Source organism: Prorops nasuta, unplaced genomic scaffold (genome assembly GCF_024137725.1).
Source record: "Prorops nasuta isolate Cenicafe-Biocafe unplaced genomic scaffold, Cenicafe_Pnas_1.2 PNAS00017, whole genome shotgun sequence".
Classification (NCBI taxonomy): domain Eukaryota; kingdom Metazoa; phylum Arthropoda; class Insecta; order Hymenoptera; family Bethylidae; genus Prorops; species Prorops nasuta.
Genome location: NW_027116814.1, coordinates 2,767,370 through 2,789,259, shown reverse-complemented (window position 1 = coordinate 2,789,259; position 21,890 = coordinate 2,767,370). Strand labels below are relative to the sequence as shown.

At 30.2% G+C, this 21,890-nt stretch overlaps 3 protein-coding genes across 3 annotated transcripts; all 3 read right to left on the bottom strand.

The window, feature by feature from the left end:
* Window positions 1–2,198: 2,198 nt before the first annotated feature.
* LOC136779566 (neprilysin-like) lies at window positions 2,199–6,664 on the bottom strand. The gene is made up of 16 exons (XM_066737206.1): window positions 6,609–6,664; window positions 6,334–6,515; window positions 6,092–6,253; window positions 5,939–6,022; window positions 5,653–5,870; window positions 5,388–5,585; window positions 4,534–5,310; window positions 4,297–4,450; window positions 4,009–4,217; window positions 3,755–3,931; window positions 3,580–3,683; window positions 3,419–3,483; window positions 3,052–3,103; window positions 2,905–2,972; window positions 2,526–2,827; window positions 2,199–2,454 (listed from the first exon to the last, which is right to left on the bottom strand). The coding sequence occupies exons 1-16, from the start codon at window positions 6,659–6,661 to the stop codon at window positions 2,272–2,274; spliced, it is 2,988 nt and encodes a 995-aa protein (XP_066593303.1). The 5' UTR covers window positions 6,662–6,664; the 3' UTR covers window positions 2,199–2,271.
* A 736-nt stretch (window positions 6,665–7,400) lies between these two features.
* LOC136779590 (neprilysin-like) lies at window positions 7,401–12,243 on the bottom strand. Its single transcript, XM_066737246.1, has 16 exons — window positions 12,184–12,243; window positions 11,918–12,096; window positions 11,675–11,836; window positions 11,521–11,604; window positions 11,233–11,453; window positions 10,966–11,163; window positions 10,403–10,885; window positions 9,337–9,478; window positions 9,050–9,258; window positions 8,794–8,970; window positions 8,597–8,700; window positions 8,436–8,497; window positions 8,316–8,367; window positions 8,170–8,237; window positions 7,792–8,093; window positions 7,401–7,720 (listed from the first exon to the last, which is right to left on the bottom strand). The coding sequence occupies exons 1-16, from the start codon at window positions 12,219–12,221 to the stop codon at window positions 7,538–7,540; spliced, it is 2,664 nt and encodes an 887-aa protein (XP_066593343.1). The 5' UTR covers window positions 12,222–12,243; the 3' UTR covers window positions 7,401–7,537.
* Window positions 12,244–15,598: 3,355 nt separating this feature from the next.
* LOC136779454 (neprilysin-like) lies at window positions 15,599–20,012 on the bottom strand. Its single transcript, XM_066737072.1, has 16 exons — window positions 19,942–20,012; window positions 19,667–19,848; window positions 19,425–19,586; window positions 19,273–19,356; window positions 18,987–19,204; window positions 18,722–18,919; window positions 17,869–18,645; window positions 17,637–17,790; window positions 17,350–17,558; window positions 17,096–17,272; window positions 16,921–17,024; window positions 16,758–16,822; window positions 16,412–16,463; window positions 16,264–16,331; window positions 15,887–16,188; window positions 15,599–15,815 (listed from the first exon to the last, which is right to left on the bottom strand). Exons 1-16 carry the CDS (start codon window positions 19,977–19,979, stop codon window positions 15,633–15,635), a joined length of 2,973 nt encoding a protein of 990 aa, XP_066593169.1. The 5' UTR covers window positions 19,980–20,012; the 3' UTR covers window positions 15,599–15,632.
* Between the last annotated feature and the right edge of the window lie 1,878 nt (window positions 20,013–21,890).

Here is a 21,890-nt window from a genome sequence, read left to right as displayed (position 1 = left end):
AGATCGATAAGAAAAGATAAATATACTGGAAATGTGTGTGTGTGTGTGTGAAAATGGGATTGTTGTAATATGCGCAGAAGCGAATGCGTAGTTATTTAGAAGCGAGAACTGGCAGAGTGAGTGGTGGTGGTAAACAGTGGTGCTCCATCGCTTTCCAACATCACTGGCAGTGAGGAATAATACGAACCACTGTGTTTGCGACGTGTGATGCAAGATTGCAAACGTTCAGAGCCCCCACCATGCATCCAAGTTTCTCACAAATACATAAGCAATCTCGTATCCGTGAGTCGTCCCCACTCCTAGTCCTATCACTTCCAACTCTGCAAGTTGGACACACGCACACTACGACACCACTACTCCCGTGTGGATGTTTCGGCCTCTTTCGCTTGACTTCGGTCAGCTTCGGAATAATTCTAGCGCGAGAAGGAGGGATATAATTTTGTTGGATATCTCTCTCTCTCTCTCTCTCTCTCTCTCTCTCTCTCTCTCTCTCTCTCTCTCTCTCGACCTTAGTGTTATCTTTGTTTGGGCAGCGATTCGAGGCAAAATCCTTTTCGATCAACTTTGGATTTATATACCGTGGGTTCGGTGGATTCGAGTTCGAGCCCATTCAACTACTTTTTTTTGTTATAATTATAAATTTACACAGTGATTAACTTACTAGATTAAATATTAAATAAAAATAGGTCTTTAATAATTTATAGTTATGTCAAAAATATATTTATTGATTTTTAAATTCTACATTCTAATAAAAATTGTATTTTAGCTATCTATTATTAACTCGAATCAATTAAAGGCTACCTAGAAATATTTTAAATTTATTAAAAAGCAAAAACATAAATAAAGAAGAATTAAACAACCTGTAACCATTGGATTTACAAAGGCTTAAGTTAATACCAGTTTTATGTTGGGTACTGAACGCTAATTGATCATTCTGCAACTTGAATTAATTTAGTTTGCACCATTACAATTTTATTAAAATCTGTACGTACAATATAGGTGTCTTCCTAAGTGAGGTTTGTAAGAAATACAAAAGTTGTAAGTGTCATTGCAAATTTAATCAGTTGCTTCATTCTGGAAAATAAAACACTGCTAATAATTAACATTATAAGATACGAGAAAGTCACCTCTTTGTGTACTGCAGTGATCATTTAGTTTAATAACTAATTATATTAACAGCTAAAGATATATTTTATTAATTCATTACAAATAATTAAATCATTAAAGAATTTTAAGCTGCTGAAACTCAGAATTATTTTTAATTTTCGTATAAATTTTATTTGCGAAGTTTTTAAAAATTGTAACATTTCGTGCAATGTTTTCCCGAATATGAAACAATATTTTTCATCATATTTAAATGAATGAAACGACTAAATTGTTTTTTTTTTATTGACGAGGGGTTAGGCTTCAACCTTGAACTGTTTGGAGACTATCGGTACATCTATAAAGAATATTCTAAATCTGTAAAATAGACATCCTCTTTGAGAAATAAACGAAAATTATTGCAATTGAGTCATAAAAAATCAAACGCGCATACATCATTAATAAATTTCTTGTTTTGACAATTATAGCAAATAATGGTAACAGTCTATTTTATTACCTCTCAAATCTCAAGTGATTTTTCCGAATGAAGTTTAAATCTGATCTATATATTATTTAATTATTAAAAAATGTAAAGTGAGAAGTTGTAACACAAAAGTCACATGCTACTTTAATATCGTCCGACAGTTCAAATGTTAAAAAGAGTGTAATATTTGAGTAGTACTGTTTTCTTATTTATGTATGTGTGATTCAATCTATAAAAGTTTATAAAATATTATTACGCTCCCTTTTGTGAACACAATAGTTTTTATATGTGTGGTCTCCAATGGATCTATACACAAAAAGTAGTGAGAATAAAATGTGGTATTTTACCGAGATATTTTTAAATTAAAAAAGTATACTAGTGGTTTAAACCTATATTTTGATGTTTTTAATATAGATGATATATTAGAGTTAATTGTTAAAAGTTATAAGTGCGAAAGAAATATTTTTGTATTAATTAATACTTTCTCCTAACATTTATTAATTCTTAAAATAATAAAATTTTCTCAATAACTAAAAAATTGTTCTTATCCTTTCCAAGATTGTTGGAAATTTATTGCTTTATACATTGCACAATTACTATTTAAATAGGAAACAATAAGTATGGATCAAAGTAATAGTTATGCAGCTTCATTTATTAATTACGTTTTATTACACTTACATTTATAATAAAGACAAGATTGTCATTTATTTCCAAATATAACACTTCTTTTCAGGATTCATTTTGCTGCCTACAGGGCACGAGAATGCTTTAGAAAACTCTTCGGAATTTGATAATTCACCTAAAACCCTTATTTGGCCAGGACTGTGGGTAACATTTTTAAAACTAACCTTCTTATTTTTCGGTGGTTTGATAGTTTCGCACCAAACCTTAAAAAGAAATTCAATGAAGATATAAGTAACTACATACAAACATTTAGGAAAAACAATAAAAGACTAACAGATGCCGCAGAAAGGAAGAATAATTGATCTTCACTAAAATCTTCTAATCCAGGAATCTTTGGATCTGGCGTTCCTTTCAACGCTCTCGCAAGCTTGAAAACTTTATACAAGCTGTGAATTCCTGTGCTATCAGCAATATTCTCGTCCAAAGTTATGTTTCCGTCTAATTGAGAGATGAAATTTCCATTTCGAAAAGAATAAGAACCGTATTGCTTAACGAAGCATTTTGCCCTCGATATATATTCTTTGTCCATTTGTTCATCCCATGTAAACTCTTTACCATCTTTATCGTAATTACGACCTGAAAGATATAATATGTTACGTCTTACGATATTCTTTAATAGTATAGGGTTTTCATGAATTCATAATTAGTATTACTAATGGAATCAAATCCATGGGATATTTCGTGAATGATTAAAGAACCCAGCAGACCATATCTAAGGGCACTGTGAACAATGGATTTACAATTATTGAACGAAATAATTGAAACTGTTATGTGGATGTTATTCGTAAAAATTTACTTACTCAGGATGCCAAATAGAGAAAAATGGGTAACTAAACAGTCCAGCTGGTACAACTGAAAAAAATTTCAAATACTCGATGTTTTATTTTAATTTATGGTTCTAATCCTTTTGTTATCAATCAACATTGCCCAGAGGAATGCGTTGAATATCGATATTATATTAATATTTTTTAAAAATGATAACTTACAGTTACTTAATTGGAAAATTAACATATATATAAATATATATAGTAAATGAGATGTGCTTTAGGATATCATGAAAGCAAAAGGTATCGAATATTTTTAATTTAAAATATCATATCTTAAAAATATTAACATGAAATCGGATGAAAAACGTTTCTCTGAGCAGTATTATTTTAGGTTACTTACTTAAACTATTAAACTCCGGTAAATACATAGCATTTAATGAAATAGGAGTTAATGATCCGGTCCATCTAAAATAAATTAAATCATTTGTTAAAAAATATTAATTAATGTTAACCAAATGCTTTTAAAAATTTCTGAAATATTTATATTTTACTTTCACTTACATAAAGTCTTCCATTTCTACTTTCAATAGAGGTTTTAGATTCTGCAAAGCTTGATATTTTTGATAGGATAAAGCATTATCAAAGTGTTGAGAGCCAATATTTAACTAAATTAAAAAAAGAAAAGAAATGTTCTACAAATTATTAATAGCTTAAAAATTGTTAGTAGAGATCATACCCCTCTATAACGGTTTTCAACAGCAGTATTGTTACTATACCATTTCGGATAACCAACGAATTCCTTCATTTTGTCAACCTTTACCATAGCATCCATCTTCATATCATTATTAAACCAAGTGGATTCCTCAATATCCAATATAGCCCCTGTTTTCAAACTATCGACCATAGAGTATCCCTAAAATGAAACAGAAAATTTATAACTCATATTCATTATTTGCACGTGTATTATAAGAAATGCACATTATGACTTACAGCTTCCAAATGTTCTCTGGGAAAATATTTGTTTACGTATTCGTAGTAAATTATATCAGACATTTCTACTTCTTCAATGCAAGTTTTCCACCTTTCTTCTTGCTCTGATATATCATCATGGCCATTTTGAAATCGAAAAATCATTCTTCTCATATCATTGGTAGTATATTTTAACATTTCGCTTACAAAACTCCACTGAATATAATTGGCTAAAATTCGGATATTATTATTTTAGTTGTTCTGCATAAGTATGAAAGATTGAAAGATTGTAATCATTAAATTAAATACCGATAACTTCTTGGGGTGTCTCCAGGAGAAGGAAAAGAAATTGTTTAAGATAATTCCTGCTCATTTGTAGATCTATAGGAACATCCGTAGTGCTGATAGGTACTTCGCTAAACAACTTTGCCAAATATTCCTTAACGACCTCCTCAAAAAACTCCTACAAGATAATGAATATATTCGCGTATAAATCTTATTTTCTGAAAACTATTTAATTAATATAATATCTATTAACCGACTTACCCTTAAATTAAGCAAAACTTGTTGGATTTGTGACTTAAACGGTTCTAATTCTCCTTTATTAATTTTGTCAGATATGTCAGAGTCATTGTAATTATTCTGATCATTGAAATAAGCATTCCTTTGGTTTTTCACATGATCCTTATTAAATGCATTATTGTTTCTTACATAACCATCGTCCATGTCATGTTTATTTTTGCCTTGTACGTGTTGTTTGGTTTTGATATCCTTTTTAGTCCGTGCAACTTTGGTATTTTTACTGTTCCGTCTTTGGGATCGCAAAAACACTTGATTCAACCATTCATCAATTTCTTCATCGTTATGTTCTGATGTTTTACCGTTGACTGCATCTTCTCTTATTTGTTCTTTTATCTTACTCTTTTGTTCTTTATTATAGTTGTTTTTACCATGACGTCGCTTTGAGATCCTGAGTCTAGATAATAACATACTCTCATTTTCCTTTAAATTCTGTTGACTTCTATCTCTTCGTTTTTTAGAGTCTTTGTTCATTTGTTTTTTTGTATGATTTTTTTGTATTCGTTGATTTGTACCTTTTTTCCATTTATTATTAATTTGATGGTTATTCATTGTCGACCGTTTCTTGCTAATTCTCTTAGTGATAATACCCTCTTTATCGACTATCTTCAATTCTTCATCATCTTCATCATCTTCATCAAAAATACTACCATAATGGAAATTTTTCATCGTGTCAGAATTATCATCTTCGCTAAATGTCTCATTGGTGGAGCTCATTTCCTCTGGGTTATTATTTTGTATAATCTAAAAAAAAATCAATTTATCGTTTTGTTTACGTAATTCGATATTTTTAATTAGCTAAGCTATTAGTAATTAACAACCTCATATAGCTTTTTTTCAAAATTGATTAAATCATCCACATCTTTTGCAAGCTTCTCCTCATTGAGAGTAGTACCTGTTTCATTCGCTATTTTATTAGCAACAGCCTTAATGAGCTTTTTGTAAGAATCGGATGAATAAAATTGGCTACGATCAGTTTGTTCTGTGCTTGACATTAACGGCAAGTCTGGAGGAGCAATCTGCGATATAAACAGGTTAGATTTCGAATGTTTACCACAGTCGCTTGAAATAATTAGCATGCTTTACCCTTAAGAATGGTTTAGGATTATGTTTTTCTAATCCTTTTCCTACAGCACCATAAGTAAAAAAACTTGACTTGCCAAAATTGTCTATATAATAACTTTCTATATTCGTCCAACGATTAATCACTGATTCCCAGTGATCTTCTTGCATTATCAACGGCCAACCACGATTGCTTGTTACAAGTGAAACAACTGGAGATAACCCTCTGGCATTCATAGTCTCTGCAGTAATACAATAGAAATTAATTGGGTGGAATTTTAAATAAAAAATTTACTAATTATTTTTTTACCCTCGTCCATGCAAGCTTTGTACCAATTTTTTGCCAATGTTAAAGGTAGGATATCCTCTGGTTTTACTTCTTCTTCCAGAATTTCTAATAAAAATATTATTTTGAAAAACTATGTACAATTATATTTAGTTCTCTAAGAATAACATTAAATACTTCGAATTTTCGATTGAACATCTGCTGCCGATTGATCTAATACATCCCACCTCGTTCTATCTTTTGGAATTTGACTATTATTGCTCCAATTTCCACAAGCGTATTCGTAGAAATCATCGCATGGATTTACGTTTTTGTTCATGTTAACATGAAAAAATCGGCCTGTAATAGAAATTGAATTTTTTAGGCACATTGTTTAAACATTGTATTAGTTACTTTTTGTAATATTTCGTATGACTTGCCCAATCTTGCACATTCCTCTGTCTGACAAGTTAAGCTTGATTGTGATTCTTCTTCATGTTTTAGGGCACGAATAAGTGTCTTATACCAGGGGACATCCAAAAGATTCGAATCGTTGAAAATTTTATTATCTTTTGGTGATTTTGGCAATCTTCGTCCTAACACTGTGGTTACCGAGTAACATCTTTAAAGAAAAATCACTTAATTAGATCGTTGATTGGATTCCAAGTGCTCGAATTACTTCAGTTAATTATTTACTGTATAAATTGATATTTACATTAAAAGCCAGCAAATAATTTTCATTATTGAATCCATCGTAAGCACAGACATAGCTTCAGAAAGGTTCACATCGAACTATTAAATTATAACAAGATAGCAAGTATATATATTTTCATCAGAATAGGAAGTTCCTCCAATGATAAAATTTTATCGTATAGTTTTGTGGTAATTAGAGCTGAGATACGAGAAAATCATCCTCTCGTCCTTCACTAATGATTTTAATTATCACTAATTATAATTATTATCAGGCAATGATATTTTAGTTTTGTGTATGTATTCGATTGCTGTAATCTAAATATATTTCTTTATAAAATAATAAAATCATTAAAGCCTTTCAAGTTGTTAAAAACTAGTTTTTGTTTTTGTAATTTCGTCATAAAAAGTAGGTTTTAAATGTTGAAACGTTCTAACATTTCAAGTATTATATTCCAGAACGTGAGAAAATTTATATATATATATAATTTTTTATTTAAATCACAATATAACGCTTAATTTAATGTGTTTACATTATCAAAGCAAAGGGGGGGGGGGTTATTTCTTTTCCTTTCGGAATCTATCAGGGCATGGATGCTATCAATATTAAATTTGTATAACAATTACCTTTTCTACGGAATAAGTGAATATAGTTACAATTATATCAGTATAATAATGTTACTATTATTGCTCAGTTACTAAAGATTTTTTGTTGATAATGACATATGTAAGATAAGATATTATTTTAATTATTATTGAAATAAAATTATTTCAACAAACAAAAATTTAGTTTTATTCTTTACTACATTTTCAAAAATTCATATCTCTTTACTATGTATGAATGTTTATTAGATAGGAAGCCATAATTATGGATTATAACAGAGGATTTGCAATTTCATTTAATAATTACTTTTTATTCTAATTATTATCATAATAAATACACAAGCTTATTAATTATTTCCAAATATTACACTTCTTTTCAGGATTCATATAACTTCCTACTGGGCATGAGAATGCTTTAGAGAATTCCTCAGAATTTGATAATTCACCTAAAACTCTAATTCGGGCAGGACTGTGTTCATCAGTATCTAAATCAAGTTGCTTACTTTTTGGTGGTTTGATTGTTTCGCACCAAACCTAAAACAGAAACTCAATGAAGAAATAAATAACTACATACAAACTTTTAGGAAGAACAATAAAAAACCAACAGATGCTGTAGAAAGGAAAAACAATTGATCTTCACTAAAATCTTGTAATCCAGGAAGCTTTGAATCAGGCCTCTTTTTATTCTTTCTCCAGAGTTTGAAGGCTTTGTATATGTTATGTGTTCCTAAGCAATCAGCAATATTCTCGTTCAAAGTGTTCTCGCCATTTACATTAATCGTAACCTTTCCCACTTGTACAGAATATGAGTTGTATTGTTTAATATAGCAATTTGCCTTTGCCAAATATTCCTTATCCATTTTTTCGTCCCAATTAAAATTCTTGCCATGCTTATCGTAATTGCGACCTAAATAATATATTTCATTTCACTCTGTTGAATTTTTGAAGTGTTATAGTTTTTTCATGATTTTATAATGCATTACCATGTGGATCAAAAGCATGAGACAATTCATGACTAATTATGAAGCCTACGAAACCAAAATTAATGGCACTGCAAGGAACAGATAAATATTTATTTAACGATATTATAGTAATCAATTTATTAACATAATTTATAAGAGTTACTTACTCTGGATGAAAATTAGAAAAAAATGGAGACTGGAATATCGCAGCTGGTAAAACTAAAATGGAAAGTCAAATATTCGTATTTTTTCAGTATATTATATAATTTGATCCAATTATTACTTACCTAGGACATTAAAGATAGCAGAAAACATAGCATTTGTTGTAATAGGACTAAAATCATTCCACCTAATAAAAATTATACAACAGTTTTTTTTTTTAATATTCATTAGTATTAATTAGGGTCTTTAAGAATCTTAAAAATTCATTAATATTGATCTCACTTACATATTGGGTTTAAATTTATCAGACAACAATTTTTCAAATGTCTGTAATTTCTCATATTTTTGATAGGATAATGCGTTTTCAAAATGTTCAAAATTAATATTTAACTAAATAATAAAACATGAAAGAGAAGTCATAAAAAATGTTATAAAGTTAATAAAAGTTATCAATTATTTAAAATTTAATAGGAGGTATCATACCCCGTTATAATAATTTTTAACAGCACCATTATTATTGTACCATTCTGGATAGCCAATAGATTTCTTCATTTTGTCCACCTTTTCCTTTGCGAACTTCTTAATATCATCATTCATCCAATTAGATTTCTCAATTTCTAATTTAGTCGCAGTTTTCAGAATATCAACCATTTCGTTTCCCTTAAATGAAACACAAAGTGACTAACCTATACTGATTACATGCACAGATTTATCATAAGAAAATTACATTAAGACTTACAATTTTTAAATTTTCTGCAGGAAAATACTTTCTTACATATTCGTAGGAAATTGCATCAGTGAATTTTACGCTTTGAACGCAACTTATCCATCTTGGTGTTTTCTCTGTGACTCCATATATGTTGCTCCAAATTTGAAAAATCATATCTTCTATATCATCGGTAGTGTATTTTAACATTTTGTTTATAAAACTCCAATGAATATAATTGACTAAAAAAGGAATAATATTATTTTCGTTGTTCTACACAAATTTCAAAAATTGAACGAGTACTACATTATATTAATTACCAATTACTTCGTTAGGTGTTTTCATGAGAAGTTTGGTGTACTCGAGACGTTGACTCGTATTAATACGTACCATTATCATAACCTTATTTTTCTTAACACCAAGATTTTTTAACACATCGGCAAAACATTCTGTAAAGAGTTCCTACAAAAGAATAAATATACATGTTAATTTTATTTTTTGGTACTTCTTTAACCCTTTCACTACGGGAAACTTCTGCACCACGGTATTTCCCCTGAACGTGCCGCGCCTAAAATTTGCACGGTACTCGAGTAAAATCGTTAGCAGCCACGTTTACGATTCACCCGAGTTGGTCTAACGGTGTTCATTGACAAAAAGCTGTCGCCCGCGTGCGCGTCTGTGTGAGTGTCATTTTATGTAGAGCACTTAGTGCGCGTTGTGCACAGCGGGAAATTGACCCATACAGCACACTTGACTAAAAGTTATCCTATAGACATCTTTTAGTCATCTATTTGTCTCAAAGACTTCTAAAAGATGTCTTTAAGTCATTTGATGCTCTATGGGGATTCCTTTACAATTTGTCTAACTTCACTCTGTACTTTATCATGGAAAATGATATACTACACTATACTGAACAACACAGGATTAGAATTCCTATTGTGTACCTAAAGACCAGTGTGAGATGGAAAAATTTAAGGCTAGAAACCTCAGAATTTGAAGACAAAAAAGCAGTAATCATCCTAGGTAGACGCCAATTCCATGCGAAGGTGATAATTTAACATACAATTTATCTAATTTTACTTCAGAGTGTCCTCATTTCGAGCTCCCGAACATAAAAACTGCTTTTTTGTCTTCAAATTCTGAGGTTTCTAGCCCTGAATTGTTCCATCTCGCACCGCCTCTAAGTGGCATCACATGGAGATGGACTGTAGTCGCACGTAGTAGCGAAAGGGTTAATATATTTAGGACAGGGCTCGGAAATTTTTGCACAATTCAATTGTTTACTATAGTCACTTATAGGGATTTCCTATTAATGACTATAGTAAAATAGCTGAAATGTGCAAATAATTCCGAGCTCTGATAAAGGATATGAATTAATCGATGTACCTCAATTTCTGTTATAAATTTTTCCACCTCAGCAGATGTTACTTCGAAGTCCTCGTCATGTTTTTTATTATAGGAAATAACCTTTGTTTCATATATATCATTTAAATTACTTTTATTTTCATCCGAGTAATCTTTTTTCTTGAAAATAGATGAAAATCGTCTCTCGTTCTTTTCGAAATTTTTGTGACTGCTGTTTCTATAGGTTTCGGAATCCTTGTTTATTTTATTATTGTTTCTATGCTTCTTAAATATTTTCTTATTAAAACCTTGTTTTTGTTTATAATTAATATGGTGGCGTTTCTTCATCAACCCAATTTGACTAATTTCATTAAAAACATCATCTTCGTCATCTTTCGTTCGTTTTTCGTCATCGTTTTCATTATATATAGCATTAAAATTTATATTTTTAACTTTCTCAATACCATAAGCTTTGATAAATACCTTTCGGCTGTCCTCTTCCTCTTTTACCTTAATACTCCGTATCTAAAATGGAAATAATATCATCATAGCTTTTACGTAATTTATTATTTTTTCAGAATTTAGAGTTATCAATAATTAACGACCTTATACAGCTGTTTCTCAAAATTTACTAAATCATCGACATCTTTCGAAAGCTTGTTCTGATCGAGGGTAGCACCTGTTTCCTTCGCAATTTTATTGGCAATTGCCATAATGAGCTTTTTGTAAGAATCGAGCGAGTAGAGAAGTTCACGAGATGGTAATTTTATATCATCTTCTAACGATTCTGTTGGAAGTTCAATCTATAACACGAACTGATTAGATTTTTCGAATGTCTCTTTCAGCTATTTGTAACATAATTAGATTTGTACCGATATGAATGGTATAAATTGGACTACGCCAAGATGGCCTTTTTCTATAACATTATAGCTAAATAAACTTGTGAAGCCTGTCGACTTTGCATAATATTTTTCCACTTCTTTTAAATAATCATCGGTCATAACTCTTTCATTCTTTGCCATAGTTATAGGCCAACCACCAATTTTCGACACAATTGAAATTATGGGAGATAACCCTTTGTCATTTATAGCTTCTGTAGTAATATTATAGAAGTTAGTTGTAAACGAAATTTTCTGCAAAAATATTGATAAATTTCTTACTTTCATTCATGCAAGCTTTGTACCATTTTTTTGCCATTTTAACAGGTAGGATATCGTTAGGTTCTACTTTCGCATCCAGAATTTCTAAAAATGAAATTTAACACGATGAACTATATATAATTATATTTAGTACAATGAGAATAACAATAAATACCTTGAACCTTCGAACGAACATTTTTCAACATAAGATGGAATGAACTCGTCGAGGTTGCCCAATTGGGAATTGGATTACTGATTTTCCAATTTCCACAAGCGTATTCGTAGAAATCATCGCATGGATTTACGCTTTTGTTCATATTTCCAAGAATAAACTTGCCTATGTATCAAAATATGAATTTAATTTCAAATTTCTTTTACAAATGTTAATTTTATGTTTTTAAGCATTCGTATTACTTGCCTATTTTGTTACACTCCTCAGATTGACAGATGAGGTTTGATTTTGATCCATGACCATTTGCCTTGGAATAGTGTTGCTTATACTGGGGAAGTCCCAAAAGGTTTGAATCAATGAAATTTGTATTATCGTTCGATAAATCGGAAACCGTTCGTCCCAACACGATGGTCCCCAGAACAAATCTTAAATAAAAATAATTTTATTATATTATGGAATACTCTGTTGTGATTATTTCAGTGATTGAGTTATTATAAACGTTATAAGTATACATTAAAAACCACCAAAACAGTTTCACCATAAAATACATTTTGAACAAGAAAACGACTCGAGTATGGTTTAAACCGAACTCTTAAATTAGATCAAGCTAGCAAAAGTATATATTTTCATGAAAACAGGAAGTTCTTTCAATGATAAACTTTTATTGGATAATTATGTGATAATTGTACAGTTCAGATAGGAGAAACTCATCATCTCGTCCTTCAGTAATGATTCGTTCACTATCATTTATTATTAGCGAACCATGATATTGTTGCTATGTGTATTTACTATACTATAAATATAATTGATTACATGCAGAGAGAGAGAGAGAGAGAGAGAGAGAGAGAGAAAGGTATAAGGTTTTTTGTTATTGGGCAGCTGGGGGTCGTTCTCCACGTAATTTTCTGTGTAGAATCCAAATCCGAGGTCAGAATTGGCCCAATGCATCAAGGTTTTCATATATATGTGAGGTCATATACTCAAAAAAATTATTTTTGGTTACATTTGAGGTTATGTACCGGAAGCACAACATTTTTTACGTCTTTTCTTCCATTTGTATCATTTAGTACTACTCTTTCTCTGCAAAGTAAGCTACCAAATTGTCATACATGATTTTTCTTCTTAAACTTACGACAATTTTAAGATAACATGATAAATTCCAAACTGTGTTGTTATAGCCCAAAAACCACATCAACATTTACATTAAATCTGCAACTTTTTATTTATACACCCAAAAATCCAGACTTTAAACTGTATATGTAGATTTTAAGTGTCGCTAATTACGAATCTGATCTCAGATCAACTACAAATTTATTATACAACTAAATCTGCAAATATTGACCATTAGGGTGAAACCTACTAAAATCTGTAAGGTAGAATTTTATCATGTAGGATTACCAATTTTTCGAAAATACGTATGCTGATTGCCCAATTAACAGCAAATTGGCAATCCTACATGGTAAAATTTTACCTTACAGGTTCTGATCGGACTCATCCTTAGACTTTAAACGAACAATATTTGAAATTTGTCTGTTATCTTAAAATTGCTACAACTTTGCAAAGATAAATCGTAGTTAACCATTCGATAGCTCATTTCAAAGAAAAAGAGTTAGAGTAAATAATGCAATTAGAAGAAAATAGCTAAAAATTTTGTTCGACCTGTATATATATGCACAAAGTAGACTAAAAAGCCATTCTTCGAGTATATAACTTCAAACATCTCAACATCCTGATGTGATGAATGAATTCTGACTTCGTATTCAGATTCAACGAAGAAAATTACTTTGGAAACGACACCCACCTGCTCGATAACAATCATGATCGTATTTTTTGTAGACATGTGTAGTTTTTGTACATTCCCAGTTACGAAAATATTTCATATAAATAAGCAAATGCTTAGGGGAAGGTAGCCCAAAGCGGGCCACTTAAGCTTTGTAGATCAAGAAAACTGCGTTTTTAATTGATAATCAAACATTCTCGGTGTCATTAGTCAGGGTAATTATCTGACTATAAAGTAATAAAACAATCAACAACATTTAATTTCATAATTTTTGTTTATGCGAAGAATAAAAAAAAGTGTTTTTGACCCGCTTTGCCCCATAAGTAGGCCTAAAGCGGGTCAGTCTTTTGGGCAAAGCGGATTACCGCTATAATAAACCATACAAATGTTATTAGATACATAAAAAAAAACAAATTTGAATATTTGACTTTATGTTATAATTATTTTACCAAATTTTAAGTTAATGGAATATTAACAGTAACATGAAGTATATTATTGAACGAAGTTTCTAAGTTTAATTTCATTCTTGGCAAAAATTACAAAAATGAGATCCTCGACCAGAGTAATTTGCAACGCATATTTCAACAATTCAATTTCTTCAGCGTCATTGAATACTCTATGAAATCTACCGAGCTTTTTTCACAAGTTCCCTTTTTTGATATATCTTTGTAAAGTGGAGTACCCATAGAGCACCTAGTAGCTTTAAGACAACTTTTAGGTGTCTTTTAGTCAATTGGATGACTAAAAGAAGTCTATAAGACAACGTTTAGTCAAATATGCTGTATGGGTAGTTTATATTATATTTTCTTGAGGCGGTTCTAATAGAACTTTTTTACTTTCGTCCATTGCCTTTTGCATTATGTCTTGACTCCAAGACGCCTGATTTATTTTTTCCTTTGGTATTTATTCACCATCTGTAAATTATTCAACAAAAGTTATCAATTTACTTGACCCGCTTTGCCCGGCCCGCTTTGCCCGAGAGTACACTTTTTAGTTAAATAATTATAACTTTTAAGAAAATTATCCAAAACAATATTTTCGCATATTATTTTAAAGCTAAATAACGCTGGTTCGAAATAGTATCAAGAATAAAGAAATAATTATAATACTTTTTAAATGATCTAGAAAAAACTAACCTTTAAAATTGTTATCGGCGTCAACAAAACTGATTTAATTGCCACTACTTTTATAGAATACGTCTCTGCCGACGAAATGCTACTAATTTACATTCATAACTGTTGTATCAATATCACCAAATCAAAATATTAACACTTATTGTTTACATAAAAGTGTAAGGACAGTGACCCGCTTTGCCCGGGCTTCCCCTATATTTTTCTGTTCAGTTCATTACAATTTCCTTGGAATTGCTTTGTTAATATATTTTTCTTAGCTATCTTTATTAGATAGAGCAGTTCATACGACAGGTCATCAAAAAAATAAAACGACTTCAAAATGAATCTACAAGTGACGATGTATTATTAGCCTGAATTATCATTTTAATAGGCGCTTTCGAAATTTCTCTTAAAAATAGACAAAAAATGAATTTCATCAGCAGCAGGATCAGAAATGTAGGATATTAGGAAGTAATATAGATGATCGGTATGATAACGTTGCGTATGTATGTGTATGGCAATATGAAACGGTGAAGAAGAAGAAGTACAAGCTTCTTTTGTTTATCGAAAGGAAAGTACCAACGAAAGTGAGAGTAAAGTAATTCTTCCATGGAATCAAAGCTCTGATTCCCCGAATGAAAAATGAATTATCTTGGCAATTATGCTGTTTCGGAAAAAACAGTAAATAACTTCTCGGCTTGTTATATCTTCAAAAATACCTGCTTAAATTTCCATGCATTATTGATGATACAACCTGTATATTGATACTTTTAATATAGATCAATTATTAATTTTTCGTTAAAAGCGACTAAAGTAAAAATATATATTTTTGTATTAATTAATAGGTTCTTCTAATTTTGATTAATTATTAATCCAATAAAAATATCAGAATATCCAAGAATTTGTTCTTGTCCTTTTCAACATTGCCGAAAAATCATTCCTCCATATATTGTATGAATATTTTTATTAGATCGGAAACGATAATTATGGATTGAAGCAAATGATTTGCAATTTCATTTAATGATAACTTTTTATTCCAGTTATTTGCAGAATAAGTACAAGCTTATAATTATTTCCAAATATTACACTTCTTTTCAGGATTCATATAACTTCCTACTGGGCATGAGAATGCTTTAGAGAACTCTTCAGAATTTGATAGTTCACCTAAAACCCTTATTTTGCCAGGACTGTGTTCATCAGTATCTAAATCAACTACCTGATTTTTTAATGGTTTGAGAGTTTCGCACCAAACCTAAAAAAGAAATTCAATGAAGATATAAACAACTGAATACAAACTTTTAGGAAAAACAATAAAAGACTAACAGATGCCGCAGAGAGGAAGAACAATTGATCTTCGTTAAAATCTTCAAATCCAGGTATTTTTGGATCTGGCGTTGCTTTCAACGTTCTCCTCAGCTTGAAGGCTTTATACAAGTTATATATTCCTGTGCTATCAGCAATGTTCTCGTCCAAAGTTTGGCTTCCGTTTACTCGAAAAATAAAATTTCCATTTCGCACAGAATATGATTCGTATTGTTTAACGAAGCATTCCGCCCTTGACATGTATCCCTTATCCATTTGTTCATCCCATGTAAACTGTATTCCATTTTTATCGTAATTACGACCTGAAAGATGTAATATGTTAGGTCCTACGGCATTCTTCAATATTATAAGGTTTTCATGAATTTAATAAGTATTACCAGTGGGATCAAATCCGTGTGATATTTCGTGACTGACTATGGAACCCAGCAGACCAAAATTAAGGGAACTAGGAACAATGGATAAACACATTTATTGAACGAAATAATTAAAATCATTATATGAATGTTATTCATTAAAGTTACTTACTCAGGATACAAAATAGAGAAAAACGGATAATTCAGTATTCCAGCTGATATAACTGTAAAGGAATTTCAAATGCTCAATGTTTTATTTCAATTTAATTTTAATCCTTTTGTTACCAACCAACATTGTCCAGAGCAATGAGATGATTATCGATATCATATTAATGTTTTTTAAAAATAATAACTTAAAGCTAGCAACAGAAAAATTAGCAGATATTGGATATACTTTAGGACATCATAAAAACAAATGGTATCGAATATTTTTAATACAAGTTATCATATGTTGATAATATTGATATGATATAAGGTTCGATGCGTTTCTCTGAGCAGTATTATTCTAGGTTACTTACTTAAACAATTAAATTCTTTTGAAAACATAGCATTTATTGTTGTAGGTTTTACAGCTTCAGTCCACCTGAAACAAATCAAAATATTTATTAAACAACATATTGATCATTATTAATCAAATACTTATCAATTTGTTAAATATTTATTTATTTTACTTTCACTTACATAAAGTCTTCCAAATCTTGATGCAATAGAGTTTTTAGATTCTGTAAAACTTCATATTTTCCATAGGATAAAGCATTATCAAAGTGTTGAGAGCCAATATTTAACTAAATTAAAAAAATAAAAGAAAAGTTTTACAAATTATTAATTACTTAAAATTCAGTATTAAAAATCATACCCCATTATAATGTTTTTCAACAGCAGTATTGTTATTATACCATTTCGGATAACCAACGAATTCCTTCATTTTGTCAACCTTTACCATAGCATCCATCTTCGTATCATTATTAATCCAAGTGGATTCCTCAATATGTAATATAGCCCCTGTTTTCAAAATATCGATCATAGAGTGTCCCTAAAACGAAACAGAAAATTAATAACTTATTTTTATTATCTACACGTGTATTATGAGAAAAGAACATTATGACTTACAGCTTCCAAATGTTCTCTGGGAAAATATTTGTTTACGTATTCGTAGGAAATTATATCAGGCATTTTTACTTCTTCAATACAAGTTTGCCATCTCTCTCCCTGCCCTGATATATCATCATGGCCATTTTGAAATCGGAAAATCATTCTTCTCATATCATTGGTAGTATATTTTAACATTTTGCTTACAAAACTCCACTGAACATAATTGGCTAAAATTCGAAAACTGTTATATTCGTTGTTTCCATAAGGATAAAAGACTGAAAGATTGTAATCATTAAATTAAGTACCGATTACTTCTTGAGGCGTCTCCACGAGAAGGAAAAGAAATTTTTTAAGGTAATTCTCGTCGATTTTTAGATCTATATGAACATCCCTTATGTTGATAGGTATTTCTTTAAATAAGGTATCCAAATATTCCTTAAAATTCTCCTCAAAGAACCCCTAGAAAGTAATGAATAAATTCACATATAATTTTTTTTTTAACTATTTAAATTATGGGATATTTGTTGATTGATTGACCTTCAAATTAAGTAACGCTTTTTGCATTTCAGAGTTATTTTGCTCCGATCCTTCTTTTGTACTATTGTCAGAATTATTAGAATGATTGCCTTCATTTACATGATTAAAATAAGCCCTCCTTTTGTTTTTCATATGTTCCGTATTACCAGCATTATTATCTCTTCCGTAAGCAAAATCAAAATTATTTCTATCTCTATCCGTTATGTGTACTTTAGACTTCTTATTCTTTTTAGTCTGTGCAACTTTGGAATTTTTACTATTCCGTCGTTGGGATCGCAAAAACACTTGATTCAACCATTCATCAATATCTTCATCGTTATGTTCTGATGTTTTACCGTTGACTGCATCTTCTCTTATTTGTTCTTTTATCTTACTCTTTTGTTCTTCATTATAGTTGTTTCTACCATGACGTCGCTTTGAAATCCTGAGTCTAGATGATAATATACTCTCATTTTCTTTTAAATTCTGTCGACTTCTATCTCTTCGTTTTTTGGAGTATTTGTTCATTTTATTTTTTGTATAATTCTTTTGTATTCTTTTATTAGTACCTATTTTCTGTTTATGATTAATTTGATGCTTTTTCTTTATTGTTCCATTTTTGCTCATTCTGTTAGTGATAATACCCTCTTGATCGATTATCTTCAATACTTCATCGTCATCATCATCTTCATCAAAAATACTACCATAATGGAAATTTTTCACCGTGTCAAAATTATAATTCTTGCTAAATGTCTCATTGGTGGAGCTCATTTCCTCTGGGTTATTATTTTGTATAATCTAAAAAAAATCAATTTATCGTTTTGTTTACGTAATTCGATATTTTTAATTAGCTAAGCTATTAATAATTAACAACCTCATATAGCTTTTTTTCAAAATTGATTAAATCATCCACATCTTTTGCAAGCTTCTCCTCATTGAGAGTAGTACCTGTTTCATTCGCTATTTTATTGGCAACAGCCTTAATGAGCTTTTTGTAAGAATCGGATGAATAAAATTGGCTACGATCAGTTTGTTCTGTGCTTGACTTTAAGGGCAAGTCTGGAGGAGCAATCTGTGATATAAACAGGTTAAATTTCGAATGTTTACCACAGATGCTTGAAATAAGAAACAAGATTTACCCTTAGGAATGGTTCAGGATTATGATTAACCATTCCTTTTCCTGCAGCATAATAACCGAAAAAACTGGACAGGCCAAAATTGTCTATATAATAACTTTCTATATTCGTCCAACGATTAATCACTGATTCCCAGTGATCTTCTTGCATTATCAACGGCCAACCACGATTGCTTGTCAGAATTGAAATAATTGGAGATAACCCTCTGGCATTCATAGCCTCTGCAGTAATACAATAGAAATTAATTGGGTGGAATTTTAAATAAAAAACTTACTAATTATTTTTTTACCCTCGTCCATGCAAGCTTTGTACCAATTTTTTGCCAATGTTAAAGGTAGGATATCCTCTGGTTTTACTTCTTCTTCCAGAATTTCTAATAAAATATTGTCATTAAAAATTATATATACTTATTTTTAGTTCGGTAAGAATGATAATAAATACTTCGAATTTGCGATTTAACTTCGTGTGCCGATTGTTCTATTACATCCCATTGCACTCTACCATTAGGAACTGGTCTATTATCGCTCCAATTTCCACAAGCGTATTCGTAGAAATCATCGCATGGATTTACGTTTTTGTTCATGTTAGCAAGAAAAAATCGGCCTATAATAGAAATTTAATTTTTTAGACAAATTACTTAAACAATGTTTCAGTTACCTTTTGTAATATTTCGTATGACTCGCCTATTCTTGCACATTCCTCTGTCTGACAAGTTAAACTTGATTGTGATTCTTCCTCTTGTTTTACGTCACGAATATGTCGCTTAAACCATGAGAAATTCGAAAGATTGGAATCGGCGAAAATTTTATTACCTTTTGGTGATTCTGGCAATCTTCGTCCTAACACTGTGGTTACCGAGTAACATCTTTAAAGAAAAATCACTTAATTAAATCGTTGATTGGATTTCAAGTGCTGGAATTACTTTAGCTAATTATTTACTGTATAAAATGATATTTACATTAAAAGCCAGCAAATAATTTTCGTTATTGGATCCATTGTAAGCGCGGAAATAGCTTCAGTAAGGTTCACATCAAACTGTTAAATTAGAACAAGCTAGCAAGTGTATATATTTTCATCAAAATAGGAAGTTCCTCCAATGATAAAATTTCTCGCACAATTTTGTGATAATTAGAGCTGAGATACGAGAAAATCATCCTCTCGTCCTTCAGTAATGATTTAATTAACACTACTTATAATTATTATCAGCTAATGATAATTTAGGTATGTGTATGTGTTCGATTGCTGTAATCTAAATATAATTCGTTATAAAATAATAAAATCATTTAAGCATTTTAAGTTGATAAAAAGTTTTATTTCTCTTATATAATTAAATCATAGGATGTTGTTTTTAAGGGGTCACACGACTAGGATTTTAGAGAAATTGATTTTTTGTTTAGCTGATGAAGGGAAATGCACGTAAAATACTTTTTTTTCAGGAGTAATTCGACAAATTAATTTGTTAGTTTTTTATGATTATTGATGATCATAAAAACTAAGCAATGATACTTCTTTTTTTTTTAATATTTATTATTAATGGAGTAATTATATTTGAAAGTGAATACTAAAAAGATCGCCATGCAATGTGGAGGTTTATAATCATGTGAAACAAATCTACCGAAAAAACTATATTAATTTACGCAAATACGCTTTGATTAAACTTAATAAAAGAGATAAAAATCTAAACATTTTAAAAATATAATTTTTTTTTTTAAATAATGTTTTTATCATAAATTAATTTTCATAACTTTTTAATAGTGTTAAGATATTTATATTGAAGAGGTTCATGCAAATGCGTATTAGTTAAGGAATAATCCCTCAAAGGTTTAGCAAAATCGGTTAAGTACTTTTGAGTTATCACGCATGATGCAAAAAGAATAACATTTTAATTAAAGTGCTCGCTCTGAACTCACATTTCTAACTCAAGTATAATACAGAAACAAATCTAAAATCATTTCATAAGTTGTACAACCGTAATCTAAACATATTTTCCTATCACATAATTGAAAAAAACAATGGTAAAAAAAATATTTTTTAAATGTATTTCCCCCTTAAACAATATTTTAAGGTGTGATAACATTTATATATAATTACTCCTGTTGTCTAAAATATATATTGTATTGGAAAAGTTGAAATACCTTTTTTTCCTCAACGCCTCGAATCGCGAGTGATTTCCATGCATTAGTTATGCAACACTTTCTAATTTATCGCTTTCGTATTGCTTAGACATATAGTAATAATACAAGACCCTATTGTTTACAAAGCAGAAGATCCTTAGAGTGCTTTAAATGTCCTCCATGGGTATCTTGTGCTGAAAATAACCGTTCTGAGTATGGATTATCAGTACATTTGATGAGTAACAAACTTTAAATACGTTTTTCTGGAACCCACTTTTCTTATCTGGACGGAATCGCTACATCTAGACTTTTGCACACGTTGATTTGAAATTTTAACAGAATCTTCACAAATACATTGATGAGAGAAGCACGTAACTGTTTTTTCATTGATTGTAAACTTCCATTTATATAAGCAATTATGGACGATGTTTTCACAAAAATTTGATTCTTTTCCAAAAACATACCAATCCTGTGAAAATAGAATTAACGAAAAATCCTTACGTAATTCTAGCATGTAGGTGAATAATCTTTTTTCTTTTTTGACCCAAATCTTATACTTTCCTAGACATTAGTCCACCTGTTTAGATATTACAATAGAGACTATTCAGTAGATTGGCTGCTCAGCCACCATTTTGTATCAAAATACGAATGAAAAACTTATTTTGGAAACTCCATTACATGCTTAAAAAATAAATCTTCAAAACAGAAATTTGATTTTTTTTTCATATTCCCGTAAAATATTATACAATTTAGGCATTTTTTTCAACCGCTAGTACGGTGTTACCCACCTTAA